The sequence below is a fragment of the Entelurus aequoreus genome, linkage group LG01 (genome assembly GCF_033978785.1).
Source record: "Entelurus aequoreus isolate RoL-2023_Sb linkage group LG01, RoL_Eaeq_v1.1, whole genome shotgun sequence".
In the NCBI taxonomy this organism is placed as follows: domain Eukaryota; kingdom Metazoa; phylum Chordata; class Actinopteri; order Syngnathiformes; family Syngnathidae; genus Entelurus; species Entelurus aequoreus.
Genome location: NC_084731.1, coordinates 41,163,853 through 41,180,252, shown reverse-complemented (window position 1 = coordinate 41,180,252; position 16,400 = coordinate 41,163,853). Strand labels below are relative to the sequence as shown.

The 16,400-nt window shown below is 37.6% G+C and overlaps 1 protein-coding gene across 11 annotated transcripts in view; it reads right to left on the bottom strand.

Moving 5' to 3' along the window:
* The window catches only part of ptprt (protein tyrosine phosphatase receptor type T), a 541,100-nt gene that overhangs the window by 169,778 nt on the left and 354,922 nt on the right, over positions 1-16,400 (bottom strand). For all 11 annotated transcript variants that reach the window (XM_062050776.1, XM_062050836.1, XM_062050792.1 and 8 more), the window contains one exon: positions 12,053-12,188. In XM_062050776.1, the coding sequence (XP_061906760.1) occupies positions 12,053-12,188 (136 nt within the window). The remainder of the gene's footprint in view (positions 1-12,052; positions 12,189-16,400) is intronic.

Sequence of the window (16,400 nt, the reverse complement as noted above, 5' to 3'; positions counted from 1 at the left end):
GTGCAGCACTCTATTATTATGTTGTGACGTCCGCTAAAGATATTCACCAAGCGAGACTTCCGTTTTAAAGTCAAGGGTGAACAATGCTAACAGCACGGCGGTTAATCTTGCCGCCATCTTAACCGCGACAATCAAGTTGACAAACTTTTGGCTGAACAACTTTTTGATGCACTTTTTCTTTAACTCCTGCCTCATCAATCCCACATCTCCACATTGGTGAGCCTTTGACATGAGCGATGTGGAATGACCATGCAGGACACACAATACTAACAACACAGAATGCTATTTATTAATATCAATCCCACTTCATGGAAATGTGTTTACCACAGGTAAGGCCTGAAAAAAGTTAGCAGCAATAAACGAGGGATGATCGTGCTATACAGTATATAGTGAAACAGCCTGCATCTCAAGTGTGTGTTTATTGGTGACACATCATATTAATACTATTTTTACACCAGATTTGCAATGGATTCGTCTCTGTACTCCGCCTTCCATCTGTGATGCGTTGTTGGGGCTCCCTGTATGAGACATGGTCTCGCTGTGAAATTGTGCACAACTAGAATGTGAGACAAACAAACCGGCAGAAAATCCATTTTGCTTGCTTTTGTCATTTATTTCCCTGATTTTGGCTGATTAAGATATTATTAAGCGATGAGTTGTTTTATTGTGAAACTTTAACCAGATTGTTTTGTGTATGTTGCATACTACCCCATCTACACAAAATTACGTCACTTTTTCACCGGCTTCCGAAAAAAATAGAAACTCTCCATTAGTGTTAGCCTGATACCAATATTTTGGTACAGGTACCGGTACCAAAATTATTTTGATACTTTTCGGTACTTTTCTAAATAAAGGGGACCAAAAAAATTGCATTATTGGCTTTATTTTAACAAAAAATCTTAGGGTACGTTAATCATTTTTTTATTATTGCAAGTTTGTACTTAAATAAAATAATGAACGTACAAGACAACGTGTCTTTTAGTAGTAAGTAAACAAACAAAGGCTCCTAATTTAGTCTGCAGACATATTCAGTAACATATTGTGTCATTTTCCATTCTCATATTTTGTCAAAATTATTAAGGACAAGTGGTAGAAAATGAATTATTAATCTACTTGTTCATTTACTGTTAATATCTGCTTACTTTCTCTTTTAACATGTTCTATCTACACTTCTGTTAAAATGTAATAATCACTTATTCTTCTGTTGTTTGATACTTTACATTAGTTTTGGATGATACCACAAAACCAAGTCGTTATAGGATCATACATTGGTCATATTCAAAGTCCTCATGTGTCCAGGGACATATTTCCTGAGTTTATAAACATAATATAAATAAATAAAAAATGAAATAAAATGCTGTTATGCCAAAAAATATTGACGTAATCATAGTAGTATCGACTAGATACGCTATTGTACTTGGTATCATCACAGTGGATGTTAGGTGTAGATACACCAATGGCGTTTGTTTACATTTTGATGCCGATGAGCTGCGGTGTGTAGTGAAACATGTTTAGCTATTCCTCGTCCTGCAGGGATGATACTTGTAAGAAACATACTTTAGTTGTCGCCATGGAGGTGAGGATTAGTAATTTAGAAGTAGCTAAAACACTGCCGACTGGGGCTGGACTTTAGCCGCTAGATGGCTAGCCAGGTCTTAAAGCACCTCTTATAACTTCACCTTTATCTTTAGTTTTTAAGGCAAAATGCTTCCGTTCTCTCTTTTCTGTCTACACACTGTGTCTGCTTGTAAGTACAAAAATGCTCGTCTGCTCGTAAACCAGCAATGCCACGACGTGACGACGACAAATTGGAAAAATCGGACGTTAGAGTTATTAGTATCAACAATTTAACTTTTTCTCTCATTTTAATTTAGTTTACAGTCTTGCAAACCAACTACAGCCACAGGTTTGGGAACTTGGATGTGCTGAGATGAAGGCGATCAGGGCTGGTTAAGGTTTAAACAACACGTGTTTTCCATCACGGTGCAGACTTCGCATCGGCCATGTTTTAGGCAGCCTTCATTATTTATTGATCGTCTTCTTTTGGATAGAAGTAGAACCTCAGGCGGCAGCCCTTCGAGCCCTCAGGGCCTCCTGGCTGTAGAAACATCACATTCCCATTAAGACTTCACTGGTGTCCAACATTCCTGGCGTGTATGCTTTGTTATTAGCAACATCTCCTGTCTTGCCTGAAAAATAAACTCCAGGAGAAACGCATGTAAACGTCGCTCTGCAAGATTTATCTGACAGTCGTGCGTGCTCGGATCGCAATGTATTTTTCTTTCTTTTTACTCGGGAATAATTGATGTGGTCTGAAAGGGTTGGGAGACATTTTGGATTGGGGAGAAACAGTGCTAAATGTGTGAAATGTGAAATATGAATGACGCCCTATGATACGGCCAACGTCCTCCCGTCTGGGATACTTTCTGTGCAGGAATACGACACAAACAACTCCTCTTATTTTATCCCTATCTGCTTCCTTCCTCTTTCAAATAAGCCTACTGCCCTCCAGCTGACATCCTACTCTATGCTACACAACAGTCTGTTAGCCTTGTTAGCATCCAATTAGCATAAACTTTGACCCCGGCCAGGCTTTGTTTTAATGTTTTGTATTCTTTGGATTTATCCTTAACATGCCCTTAAAACTGTCATATTTTTTTCTTTACATGACTCCTCAATGTTACTACTTACTAGGGATGATACTCGAAACCGGTTTTCCCGGTTGTTCGATAAGAAAAGAACAGAGTCCTCGGACTCTAATCCCTTTTTGAGAACCGGTACTTGTTATCGAGACCACTATAGTAAAGAAAAAGAGTTGGTTCTTTATTCGAATCCCTGGGAACGAAACGAGTCCCGACCAGAAATGCTCCGTGGGACATCACAAGAAATGACGTCACGTAGCTCAGTCATTAGGTGCAGATAGCGAAAGCAGGAAAAACTATGGACCGGATAAAGCGCTCCAAGGTGTAATAAAGTTCAAAACAAAAGGTATAATCCAATGAATAACTTTACTGAGAGATTTGAGCAGGGTACAAACACATGACAAACACTTTTACGACCAACCGGAAACTAGGGATGGGCGATACCACACTTTTAGGATTCGATACGATACCGATACTTTTTCTTGCATTTTCATCGATACAGATACCGATACCATTAATTTCTTATTGGCAATTTTTGTCAGTCAAAAATATTAAAATCACACTGTATATGTGTTGTCTGTCTAATTATAAATAATGCAGACGAGGCGTGTTGGCTGAGTTCTTGACGTTTACTCGTGCTCATAACCTCATTCTTAGCTGCCGGGTGACGACATGCAACAACACTTTTCGGGGCTACCGCGCATGCTCGTCACTCCCGTTGCATGCTGGGTAGTGTAGTTGTTATATTCCCTGGCTCATAACATCACATCTTTCCCCCTATAAAGAAACAATGTTAACTCAATAATGTGTATTTCTTTTTTTAGCTTGAACTTTTCATTTTGTAGCATTGTAACCACATAGCAAACAAATGTTCTCTTCATAGAATTTTCTTTCAATAAAGAAATAAAGTGCAAAAATGTCAAAGCATCATAACAAGCAGTTATGTCAAATAGCAGCAGAAGTGCACTTTTTGGAGAGCTGTATTATTTTCAGTTATTTTTGTGCCCAAGGGACTGATTTTATTTAACACTATATTATTATTTATACACCTATAGTGATCACAGAGACAGGTTGATTTTGTGTTACTGTATATATTTGTTTTTCTGAAAAATCCCACTTAATATACTTTGGGTAACAACAGTCAATATTTATTTTCATTTATTTATTTTTTTAGGGGGGTAACAGTCAATATTTATTTATTTATAAGATTTTATTTTTTTCTTATATAATAAAAGTGAGCTTTTGTTAAACCAAATATTGTGTTTTTTTTTCCATATATAACAACCTATCTGGACTCGATAAGAGAATCGATAAGGAATCGGTTCGATAAGAGGATTCGATAATGGGCTCAAACTCGATAATTTCTTATCAAACATCATCCCTACTGCTTACTCACTGTTTCTGGCTCTGATTGACTGATTGTTCTCATTCATACTATCAGCTACTGATTGCTCGCCCACGTTTGACTACATCACTCATAATTTGGATGCAGGTGACCAGCCAGGACCTTACTAAGCTAGCTAAAATCATCACATACTAGCCCTCAACTGGACTTGTTTTCTTAAAATTCTAGAAAACTTTGGCTAGAACACCTTTGAAAGAAACGTTCACAATGTTTATCCTCAACAGTCAGAATCTTTTCTACCGACACTGAAGACACGTTTTTCACAGGTTGAGTCCTTCTCTAATCTCACTTCAAAGTTGACAACAATACCATATAAAATATAAACTTGGTCCCTTTCGGTAAACTCTACACAGACTCCACACAGAAAGATCCAGAGCCCGGGATTGAAATCAGGACCTTCGTATTGTGAGGCACACGCAATAAACCCCTGGTCCACCGTGCTGCCCACATTGCATCACATTATTCAGTCATCCTTTAAATATCCCAGAGGTCACTATTTTTTAAAAGTATATTCTACATATGTTCTGGCCTAAAGTAAGTATTAAATGAAACCATATTTATGTCTTGTATTTATAACAGTGCAGTATTTGTCTTATTTTCATTGAACCAATTTTGATTTGGCTTTTACCTGATATTAATTATTTTATTGAAGTCATTTGGATTTTACTTTTTATCCTATTATTTATGCAAGATTTTATTTAGTTATATATATATATATATATATATATATATATATATATATATATATATATATATATATATATATATATATATATATATATATATATATATATATATATATATAGTCGAGGTTTCTGTGGTTTATCTGTTATACAGTGCTCAATACCGCGGTAGAGCGGAATATATGTTAGGTCAGGAAAAAACACAGAGGCTATTTCATCCCTACAAGCCTCGACAGGGGATTTTATATAAAATAAATACAATAAAATCTGGGAAACCTGCGAAATAGGCTTGTGGGGATGATATAGCCTCTATGTTTTTTCCTGACCTCCATATACATCCATCCATTTTGTACCGCTTGTCCCGTTCGGGGTATATATATATTTTATTTTTTCTATTAATGTTCATATGTCTTACTCGTATTTTATTCTTTATCTGTACACATGGTTCTTACTATTTTACAGGTTGTATTATTTTTATTTTCCAACGTTCCTCAGATGAGCCATCTGCCTCAGGGGTTATCGGCCATGCTTGTGGGGGCGCCTTTGTGTCAGCGTCCTGGTGGCCATGGTCTGATGACCTCCTGGTGCAAATGGCTGATGTGATAGTGTTTACTCACATGTCTCCTCTGTACTCAGCCATGCAATCATTGGTCCATATAGTTGCATATACGTGTATGTTGTGTGTGTGGGTGTGTGTTTGTGTTTGGTATCTGTATCCGTGCGTACGTATGTGATAATGGGGGATATGGGTCACTGGTGTATTGTTTTTAACTTTGTAAAGCACTTTGCGTTGCATTTCTTTTATGTATGAAAAGCGCTTCATAAATAAAGCTTGATTTGATTTGATTTTATTTGATTTGAAGGTAGCCAGCCGTTAGAACAGTGTACAGTTAGTCTTGGTGCGGTCCCTTGATTTTTTTCTTTTGTATGATCCAGTTTAATCCAGTTTGCTGCTGGCTCTCACATTAGCACAGGTACAATACATGTTAACAAAACCTATGTCTAGCAAAAATGGCAACCCGGCACCCACAATGCATTGCTAAATCACATGCCTTTTCGAGGACCAATTGCGATGTCATTAGAATGGAATTACCCGTGTTAGCATTGAGATATTTTGTGGTAAATTGGTCGCTGTAAGGCAACCTCTGCGAGCAGACTAACAGCCGCTAGAATGGAATCACCCTCGTTAGCATTCTATTCAGTTTTATCTATGGAACCAGGGGGCACCTGAGATCAAAAAGAAGTACAATTGGATATGATTGGCTTTCATGTTCCTGTCTCGTACAAGCATGCATGCCCACCCAAAGGAAAAATCTTTGCAATACAAAAGGATACAAAAAACGAAAAACGGATGCAGTGGCTGTTGAACAGGAGTGCGAGACCATGAATGACTCCAAACACAAACATTACGACTTGCCGTTTGAACCAGGAAGAGGGCGGGGTCACGATGATAGAACACAATCTAACTGACTATGACATACAGCATCTTAAATTGGCTGCTGGTGCCAATCAAAAGTTTAGAAGCTCAGCATTATTTCAAAAGCCGAGTATGGTAATGAGAATATGTGGAAAAAAATGTACACACCTGACGATAATCAGTCATGTGAGGCTCAGCATGGCCTAACGACTGTTTTTACAGTTTCTAACTGGTCTACCATTTGTGTTTACTGAGCCTGCAGTTATAATTGTAGCCTGGAATGTACAGTATGTCATTAAAAGCTCAGCAAACTAAGCTTTCCAAACAGGGGGCGACATAAAACTCTGGCTTCATTATGGGTAAATCAACACATGTTCAATTTAACAGCACGTTTCGACTGTAGGTGTGTTGACACGTCTCCATTGCTGCCAAAAAATAAGCTTCAGCGAGATTTAATTGCATTTTAGTAAAAGTCTTGATGCACTACTCTATATACTGTGGATGGGTCAAACAATACTGAAGCATCGATGCATTATGGAACACAATGAGTGATACTGTGTCAGTTGGTATTTGTGTCACTTTAAGAAAAAAATATGTGATCAACAAAGCTAATGTGTCATTAGACCGGGATTGGCCAAACTGTGTTTATCAGGAAGCGTTTCTTTTGACGAAAAAAAAGCAACGCCCCGCGTTTGACATCGGTTTTTGTCATTATCATCGCTCTAAATCAGGGGCGTCAAATTAGCTCAGGGGATGCTTGGAGGAAAATAAATTCCCACGTGGGCCGGACTGGTAAAACTGGTAAAAATGGTAAAATCATGGCGTAATAACTTAAAAATGAAGAAGACAACCACAAAGTGTTTTCTTTGTTCAAAATAGACCAAGCACATTCAAGAAAGTGTACAAATTATGATGTTTATTTTACACTTACATGTTGCCGTTAAGAGTATTCTATCTTCATTTGTCGTCATTTATACCCTCTGAACAAATTATGTGGTAATGTTCAGTTCAGTTTCAGTTTATTTCGAACAAGCATACCATACAATGTAATGCATCACATATTTCTTGTTGTTTCATTACAACACGTCCGAAAAGGCGTAGGAAGAAGGAGAGCTTATTTAATCCTACCCCTTTTCCTATCATATAAATTGTATCCCATTTCCTTGTTCTCTGTTTATAACAGAACAATGAATAAATAAATAAATAATATACCATAACTAAGTAAACAAATATTAAATAGAAAAAAAAAATGTTCACAATGTTCATCATATATACAGTCGTGGTCAATAGTTTACAAACACTTGTAAAGAACATAATGTCATGGCTGTCTTGAGTTTCCAATAATTTATAAAACTCTACAACCAGTTCCATTGGCAGCAAAACAGGCCCAGAGCATAATACTACCACCACCATGCTTGATGGTAGGAATGGTGTTCCTGGGATTAAAGGCCTCACCTTTTCTCCTCCGAACTTATTGCTGGGTATTGTTAAGTTAAAGTTAAAGTACACATGATTGTCACACACACACTGGGTGTGGCGAAATTATTCTCTGCATTTGACCCATCACCCTTGATCACCCCCTGGGAGGTGAGGGGAGCAGTGAGCAGCAGCGGCGGCCGTGCCTGGGAATCATCTTTGGTGATTTAACCCCAATTCCAACCCTTGATGCTGAGTGCCAAGCAGGGACTGGCCAAACAGCTAATTTTTTGTTTCATTTGACCACAGAACTTTTCCTCCAGAAGGTCTCATCTTTGTCCATATGATGTCCCCCCCAAACACACGTCAAAAGTGATAAAGGAATGGCTAAATCAGGCTAGAATTAAGGTTTTAGAATGGCCTTCCCAAAGTCCTGACTTAAACGTGTGGACAATGCTGAAGAAAATAGTCCATGTCAGAAAACCAACCAATTTAGCTGAACTGCACCAATTGTGTCAAGAGGAGTGGTCAAAAATTCAACCAGAAGCTTGTGGATGGCTACTAAAAGCGCCAAATATTAACATTGCTGTATGTATACTTTTGACCCAGCAGATTGGGTCACATTTTCAGTAGACCCATAATACATTCATAAAAGAACCAAACTTCATGAATGTTTTTTTGTGACCAACAAGTATGTGCTCCAATCACTCGATCACAAAAAAATAAGAGTTGTAAAAATTACTGGAAACTGAAGACAGCCATGACATTATGTTCTTTATAAGTGTATGTAAACTTTTGATCAGGACTGGATATACAGTATATACACATGAAATAAACGAGAATTTTAGCTTCCTGATTGCTCTTTCAACTTGTTTTTGATTCCTTTAAGACGTTGATGCCGAGATGTCGTCGAGCCTCCCACACCATTACATAAATGTGATGTTTTGTTTTTTTTGGTGTGAAAAGTGCCAGTACAAACAGGCCTGAGTGGCTCCTTGCTGTAGAAAATTATATATGCAAGGAGCAGAGGAAAGTGACTGTGATTTTCAAGAGCGACAAGCATCTGAGAAATATGTTAATGAAATCAACAACAAAAGCAGTTATTGTCCTCCTCGTTCAAAAATGACACGTGTTGCATCAGACGTGCGTAAGAATTCATTGCCTTAACCACCGCAGCTCAATTAAAGACAATTAGAACACGTTGCAAAGTTGCACCACTGGCGTGATTGCACCATAAATTTGCAATCCTTTCTACCAATGCAACACATGAAGTGAGACATGGCTGGATGACAAACAAGCAAATGAAGAGTGTGTAACTGGTGTGCACGTGCGAAGGTGAGGTGTGCACCCAGGTGTGATGGAGAGAAGAAGAAAAATAGAGAGCAAAGAAAGGCAAGTGATGGCGCAGGTGTGCATTTTAAAAGATGAATAAATAAATAAAACTGCTTTCTAATTTTGCTTTAAGAAATGGATTAAATGTAAGACTTTTTAAGAAAAAAAACTCAACGTTTTAGCTGTCTTTTATTTTGAAATCCCCCTCTCCTCAAAATATTTTTATTTACATTATTGTAAGTATTTTTTTTAACTTCCATCCTGATCTTTATGTAAAACTTTTTCATTTGCTGAAACATCTGCACATTAATGGAACACATCAACAATAATTGGAATTGTTTGTATTAAAGAAGCTATAAGTTAGTATCCTGAAAATGCTTACTAAACAATAAATGTAAACACAGGATTCTGGTAAATGTGTAATTTACAGGGTGTTCTTAAAGTCTACACCACAGGTGTACATTTGCGGCCCGCATTTGGAGTTTCGTTGGCTCGCAGTATAATATCAAAATAGAATCCAACAAAAAAAGAAAACTAAAAATGTGAAAAAAAAGACCAAAACTACATAAAGTATTGCCAATAACCTGAAACTTTGATGCTAATATGATACACTTTGTCAGCTACAACATGAAGCTGACATAAGGTTTTGTCTTTAAATATATTAAATGTATGTTTTTAAGTTATATATATATATATATATATATATATATATATATATATATATATATATATATATATATATATATATATATATATATATACATATATATATATATATACATATATATATATATATATATATATATATATATATATATATATATATATATATATATATATATATATATATATATATATATATATATATATAGTTGAGGTTTCTGTGGCTTTTCCATTATACAGTGCTCAATACCGGGGTAGAGCGGAATATATATATTTTTATTTTATTTTTAAAATCCCCTGAAGTGCAGGGAAACCTGAGAAACAGGCTTGTAGGGATGAAATAGCCTCTGTGTTTTTTCCTGACCTAACGTATGTATATATATATATACATATATATATATATATATATATATATATATATATATATATATACTGTATATATATATATATATATATATATATATATATATATATATATATATATATATATATATTTTTTTTTTTTTTAATTTAATTTAATTATTTTTTTATTTATATACATATCAAAATAGCCCTTTATGCAACCCTTGGTGAAAAATGTTTTTGGACACCCTTGGTCTAGACCAGGGGTCACCAACGCGGTGCCCGCGGGCACCAGGTAGCCCGTAAGGACCAGATGAGTAGCCCGCTGGCCTGTTCTAAAAATAGCTCAAATAGCAGCACTTACCAGTGAGCTGCCTCTATTTTTTTAAATTTTATTTATTTACTAGCAAGCTGGTCTCGCTTTGCTCGACATTTTTAATTCTAAGAGAGACAAAACTCAAATAGAATTTGAAAATCCAAGAAAATATTTTAAAGACTTGGTCTTCACTAACTGACAAAGAAACAGATAACAGATTTGGTGTCCAGTTCAAAGTGTGACATGATTTATTTAAAAATTTGAGAGTTGACTTTTGTATTTTACATGAGTTATTATTTGTACAAACATGGTGCAAAGTAATTCATGATTTGTTAAAAAATGTTAGTGGCTCGCTTGTTAAAATGGGATATTGTGATTTCACAAGACTGTCTTAGAAGTGATCATTTGAAAATGTTCAATTCGAAAAATGTGCACTTAGAGAAAATATAAAAATAAAGTGTTGCAAATTGATATTTATCTGTTTCTATATATATTTATTGTGAGAAATCATTAAGATGATCAGTGTTTCCACAAAGATAAATATCATTAATTATTAATAATAACATAGAGTTAAAGGTAAATTGAGCAAATTGGCTATTTCTGGCAATTTATTTAAGTGTGTATCAAACTGGTAGCCCTTCGCATTAATCAGTACCCAAGAAGTAGCTCTTGGTTTCAAAAAGGTTGGTGACCCCTGGTCTAGACATATGTTATGCAAATATAACATACATAAAGGTGAAACTAAAACTATTTGAATATTGTGCAAAGGTTCATTGATGTCGGCAATTCAACTTCAAATATGAAACTAATATGTGACATAAACTCATTACATTCAAAGTGAAATATATGAAGCCTTTATTTGTAATAATTTTGATGATAATGGCTGACAGTTTTTGATCAATCCAAATATTCCGAGGTTTTCATTTTGAGGTTTTCATAAACTGTAAGCCATTCACATAAAAAAACATATATCAACAGATGACTTGAAATATCTTGAGTTGCATGTCATATATTAGTTTCACTTTGTAAATGTAATTGCGGGAATAAACAAAGCTTCGCAAGATATAAAAAAAGTTAGTGTTTCACCGGTATGTTATACAATACATTTTAAAGCAATTAACAATGAATAAATACATGAAGAATACATTAGATCATGTAAAACATAAATACAATTTAAAAAAAACTAAGTATATATAGTAGATTAATAAAACATACCTTGTATATTAACATTTATCAACTACATAAAAACGAATTTGTTTGAATACACTATATTATATATGTATTTAATAATAATACATAGTAAATATCCAGATTATCGAGACACCTGCACACTCACTGGCCATGACATCAGAGACAGTTGTCAAAGTGATAAAGGACAAAATAATCAACATATTGTTTAATGAGTAGTTCTCTGGCAAAGCCAATCAAAAGTCATCGATATCATTTTTGTAAAGGCTCCATGTTTGTGTGTGAACAAACAATAAATGGCGTGCCTAATGAAGAGGCCAGTGAGGGATGTTACAAATGGAACCTCTAGTGTGCTCCAACATGGCTTAAGTCCAACAATTTGGAATTTGACCAAAAGTCAATATACATTTAATTTGACACATTTGTGGCTTTTGGGTTATTTGCTGTTGTTTTTTTTGTTTTGTTTTTTCTGTGTAAATTCAAATGAGGGCCGGGTTGAATTGTATCTATAGAATAAATAAAAACAACCTGCGGACTGCAAATGGCCGAATTTGGATAAGCTCTCATGATGCTCAGTCAGATTGTGTTAGACGTGGGAACTTCCAATATGTCACAAACAAACAAACAACTTAGACTCTGATGACCAACCTGCGTTTGAAGGTGAGGACCACGCCCAGGAGGATGATGATGAACATGAGGATGCCGGTGATCACGCCGGCCAGTTTGACTGAGCCGTCCACGGGCTTCTCGGGCTCGATGGCGTCCGAGTCCTGCGTGGACGCGCCTACATATCAGAGCATACAGACACGCATGCACACACACCCACACACACACAGACAGTCATGGGAAAGTAATAGTGTACAATAAGCCAGGTGGTGCACACATACAGTATTGCACACATAGCACACAAACACACACTCATAGGCAACAATCCCAAGGTGAAGATGTTGTCCACATCCCATTCATGAACTCAGCATGCAGGGAGTGACATCACAAGTAATGAACACAGTGCACACTTGCTGTGTGTGTGTGTGTTTGTGTGTGTGTGTGTGTGTGTGTGTGTGTGTGTGTGTGTGTGTGTGTGTGTGTGTGTGTGTGTGTGTGTGCGTTTGACCTTTTTGTGTACGCTTTGTAAGAATAACGCAATGACTCTTCTCAAAGAGTTACAAAGTCAAAGATGGTGCTATCAGGGGCAGAAGATAAAGCACAAAGTTTCATGTATTCAAAATTTCTCCGCAAACAAACATGTCAGGTTGACTTCTTGTCCAAAAGCAAAATTTGAGTCTCATGTGACCGAAGGCTGGAACGGTTTGCAAAATCCACGATTCGATCTTAGTATGGTTTTGTTGTACATTGTTTGATCCTTCATGACTGTCTTACAATTGTATTTATTGTTTCCTTAGGTTTTGGTACTATTTTTGTTACGGCTCGAGCGCATGCGGCTGCGCAGTCTTCAGTGCGCTAATCTGAGCGCGCCTCTGGACACGCCCACGGGCGTTCCTCTCCAGCCTCTCACTCACCAATCAACACACCTTTCGCTGATGAGGACACCACACACTACTTAGACCAGCGTGTCCTGCGTTCCAGTGCCAGAACGTAGCTACCTGTATTGTACAGTAAGCCAGTGCTTCTCAAATATTTTCTGTTACGCCCCCCCTAGGAAGAAGAACATATTTTGCCCAACCCCCCTACCCCCCACACTCATCACCATGACTAAAAATAGTATATTTTGTCGATAAATTTGTTATGAAAATACGTCTGCATAACATTGTAAGCATTTCAAAAATAAAGGAAACAACACACTAGTCTTTCCTCTACCCCCACCGTGGTTACAGTGAAGCCAAGTGTGACATATGCTCAACATATTCTGGTAAAGCAAAAAAAGCATGTTCCCCGAGGTTACACGCCCACCCCCTCCGTGACATTGCACTGTGCCCCCCCCACCCCCCCAGGGGGACCTGACCACTATTTGAGAAAGACTGCAGTAAGCCCACATGTCTCTAGCTTCCATTTCCATGTGCCTACTCGCTCTCTGTGTTTCCCCTCCTCTGTGCTCATTGTGTCTTGTCCTGTGTCGTCATCCTGCAGCTCCCCTCTGTCTCGAGATGTGTGTCTCGTCTCCCTGGACTTCCCCTGGACCTCTTGCTGCCTTCCCGGATCTCGACCTTTCGCCTACCCACGGACATGTACGCCTCTCTCCAGTCCTCGACCTCTCTCATGCCCACAGACTTCCAAGCCTGCCTTGCTCTCTCTGGACTTCCGCATTCTTCACAATACGAACTTTCAACACCTGCCGGTAACACTCTCAAGTTAATCGTAGCACATAGTCACACACCACGTATGTTGGCTAGTTCCACACGTCATACTCTTGTATTAATAAACACACCTAGGGCTAAGCGACGTCCCTGTCTCAATGCCGTCTCTTTCTCCACTGTACCTTTACAATTGGGATGTAACAATAAACGGTATGATGATAAACCAAACCACGGTAAAACTTCCCTGCTAGTATTACCGTTTTGTTTTAAAATGTTCGTAAAACCGTGATGATAAACTCACGGACCTGTTACTGGAGAATCAAGCCAGTGCTAGCTAGCTTAAATGCTAACATGAGAACAAGAGACATGAATGTTTTTCTCCAATAAATTAACAACACGCTCCGATCTAAACTTGTAAAAAATACATTACTGTCTGAGTGCCTACGCTATTCAATTGTGTACATTAAACTTACAGGTTGCGCTCTCTTAGACAGAGATATCGATCGATACTTAAAGCAATAAGAGAACAGGAAGTCAAAATGTGTTACAGGTGTGTCCCGTCCGGTTTGTGACGTCACGCACCCATAACACTTTTTTTTTTTTCCTATATCATCAAAAAACACAAAAACTTTCACAAATTCAAACAGAAGAAGATCAACATTTTTAAAACATTCCAATAAAAATAATATGTCTCTCAGTTAGCCAGAACAATATTATTCTGTAACACATTTCTTCTGCCAAGAAAGTAAATGGTGAGGCTACTTATTTATTGTATTTCCATCCATCCATCTATTTTTGACCGCGTGTCCTCTCTCAGGGTCGTGGGGGTGGCTGGAGCCTATCCCAGCTGCATTCGGGCGGAAGGCGGGGTGCACCCTGGACAAATCGCTACCTCATAGACTTTTTATTTTTCAAATAAAACTTGGTTGTACATGTGTTTAAGCCTCAGCAGAGCTACCAACATTATCAAGGACAGCTCTCACCCTGGCTTTGACCTGTTTGACCTGCTGCCCTCAGGAAGGCGCTACAGGGTCATCAGGGCTTAGACAAACAGACTCAAGAACAGTTTTTTTTCCCTAAAGCCATAACCACAATAAACTCTCATAGGCACTGATGTTATAGTTTAGCACCTCTTTTGTGTGCAATTTTTACTTTGCACCCACAGTCTGAATGCTTCTGTATATATGTATATAGTATAATATTTAAACAACACATTCAGAACATTCAGTCTCAGGATTGGACTGTGCACCTTTCCTCCTTTTGCACTATTTTTCTTTTCTTTCCTTCCTATGTTTTGCATATTTGTAGAGTGTCGCACTGTTACTGGAGTTGCTTTTAATCTCATTCTACCTGTGTATAGTGACAATAAAAGGCATTATGTTCTATTCTAAGTACTTTTTGAGCAAATGTAATAATACCGTGATAATAATAATAACCAATATAATTTTGGTAATAATCAAAGTAATATAAAATGTCCTTATCGATACATCCCTAATGATGGTCTTGTATTCCATTTCAGTCTTGTGCTGGTCTATAATGGTCCTTTGACAGTTATTTGGCCTTGGTGGTGGAGAGGTTTGAATGGAAGCTAGCCTTTCTGTGACAGGTGTCTTTTATTGGGACTATTTTCTTAAAGGGACAGGACTCAATTATGTGCTTCATGGGACATAACCAATGCGTGTGTGTGTCAGAATGTTTGCTGCTTGGTAGAGGATCAAATACTTATTTCCCTCATTCCAACAAACATTCCTTTACAAGCATTATTTAATGCTTTTTATCTTTATCTTTGTAAGGATAAACAAACAACACCAACGGAGAACCAAATATCGATAATCCCAACCGTATTCGGAAGATGATTAAAGGTCTGCGTGGTGCGGTTGAAGTTCTATTTGACATTTAAGCAGTTCTAAAGAGAACATGTCCTTGCTTTAAGAGGATTCTTGTCAAAGCGGCAGAAGATTCTTTCAAAATGTCAAGTGCTCAAAAACACCTTCACTCAAAGACCACCCGCCAATGTTCCCGCGGGCAAACGCAAACATGTTTGTCAGGCTGGCCGACCTACTCGGTCAAGGTCACGGTGCGTTCAAGGTCATGTGCTGCACGCAGAGAAGCGTAAGCAAAAGTGGGAGGTGCAGGAGGGGTCAAACATGAGCTGTGTTTATCCAATCTGAAAAGATCAGAAGGTCACGGCAAGTGAAGTGTGAGAAAGGGGAAAATGTTTTCAGGGAAAGGTCAGAGGTCAGATAAGTGAAGAATAAACAAAGAAATGTGTATAATTCTAACGTTTAAATCCATAACGGTATTATTCATTTATAAATATAATTAGTTACCAGTAGGGTTGTACGGTATACCGGTACTGGGATAGTATCGCGGTACTAATGAATCAAAAACGGTACTATACTCTGTTTGAAAAGTACCGGTCCTCGGGTATGACGGCGCGTCGTCACGTCGTCATGTCGTGACATTGCTGGTTTTACGAGCAGAGGAGCATGTTCGGCAGAGCACAATCACGGAGTACTTACATACAGACACATTTTGTAGACAAAAAAGGGAGAACGGACACATTTTGGCTTAAAAACTAACAATAAAGAAAAGCACCTCAGAAAGAGGTGCTTTAAGACATGGCTAGCTAGTCCGTTCGCAGTTGGCAGTGTTTTAGCTACTTCTAAATCACTAATCCTCGCCTCCATGGCGACAAATAAAGTAAGTTTCTTACAAGTATCATCCCTGCAGGACGAGGA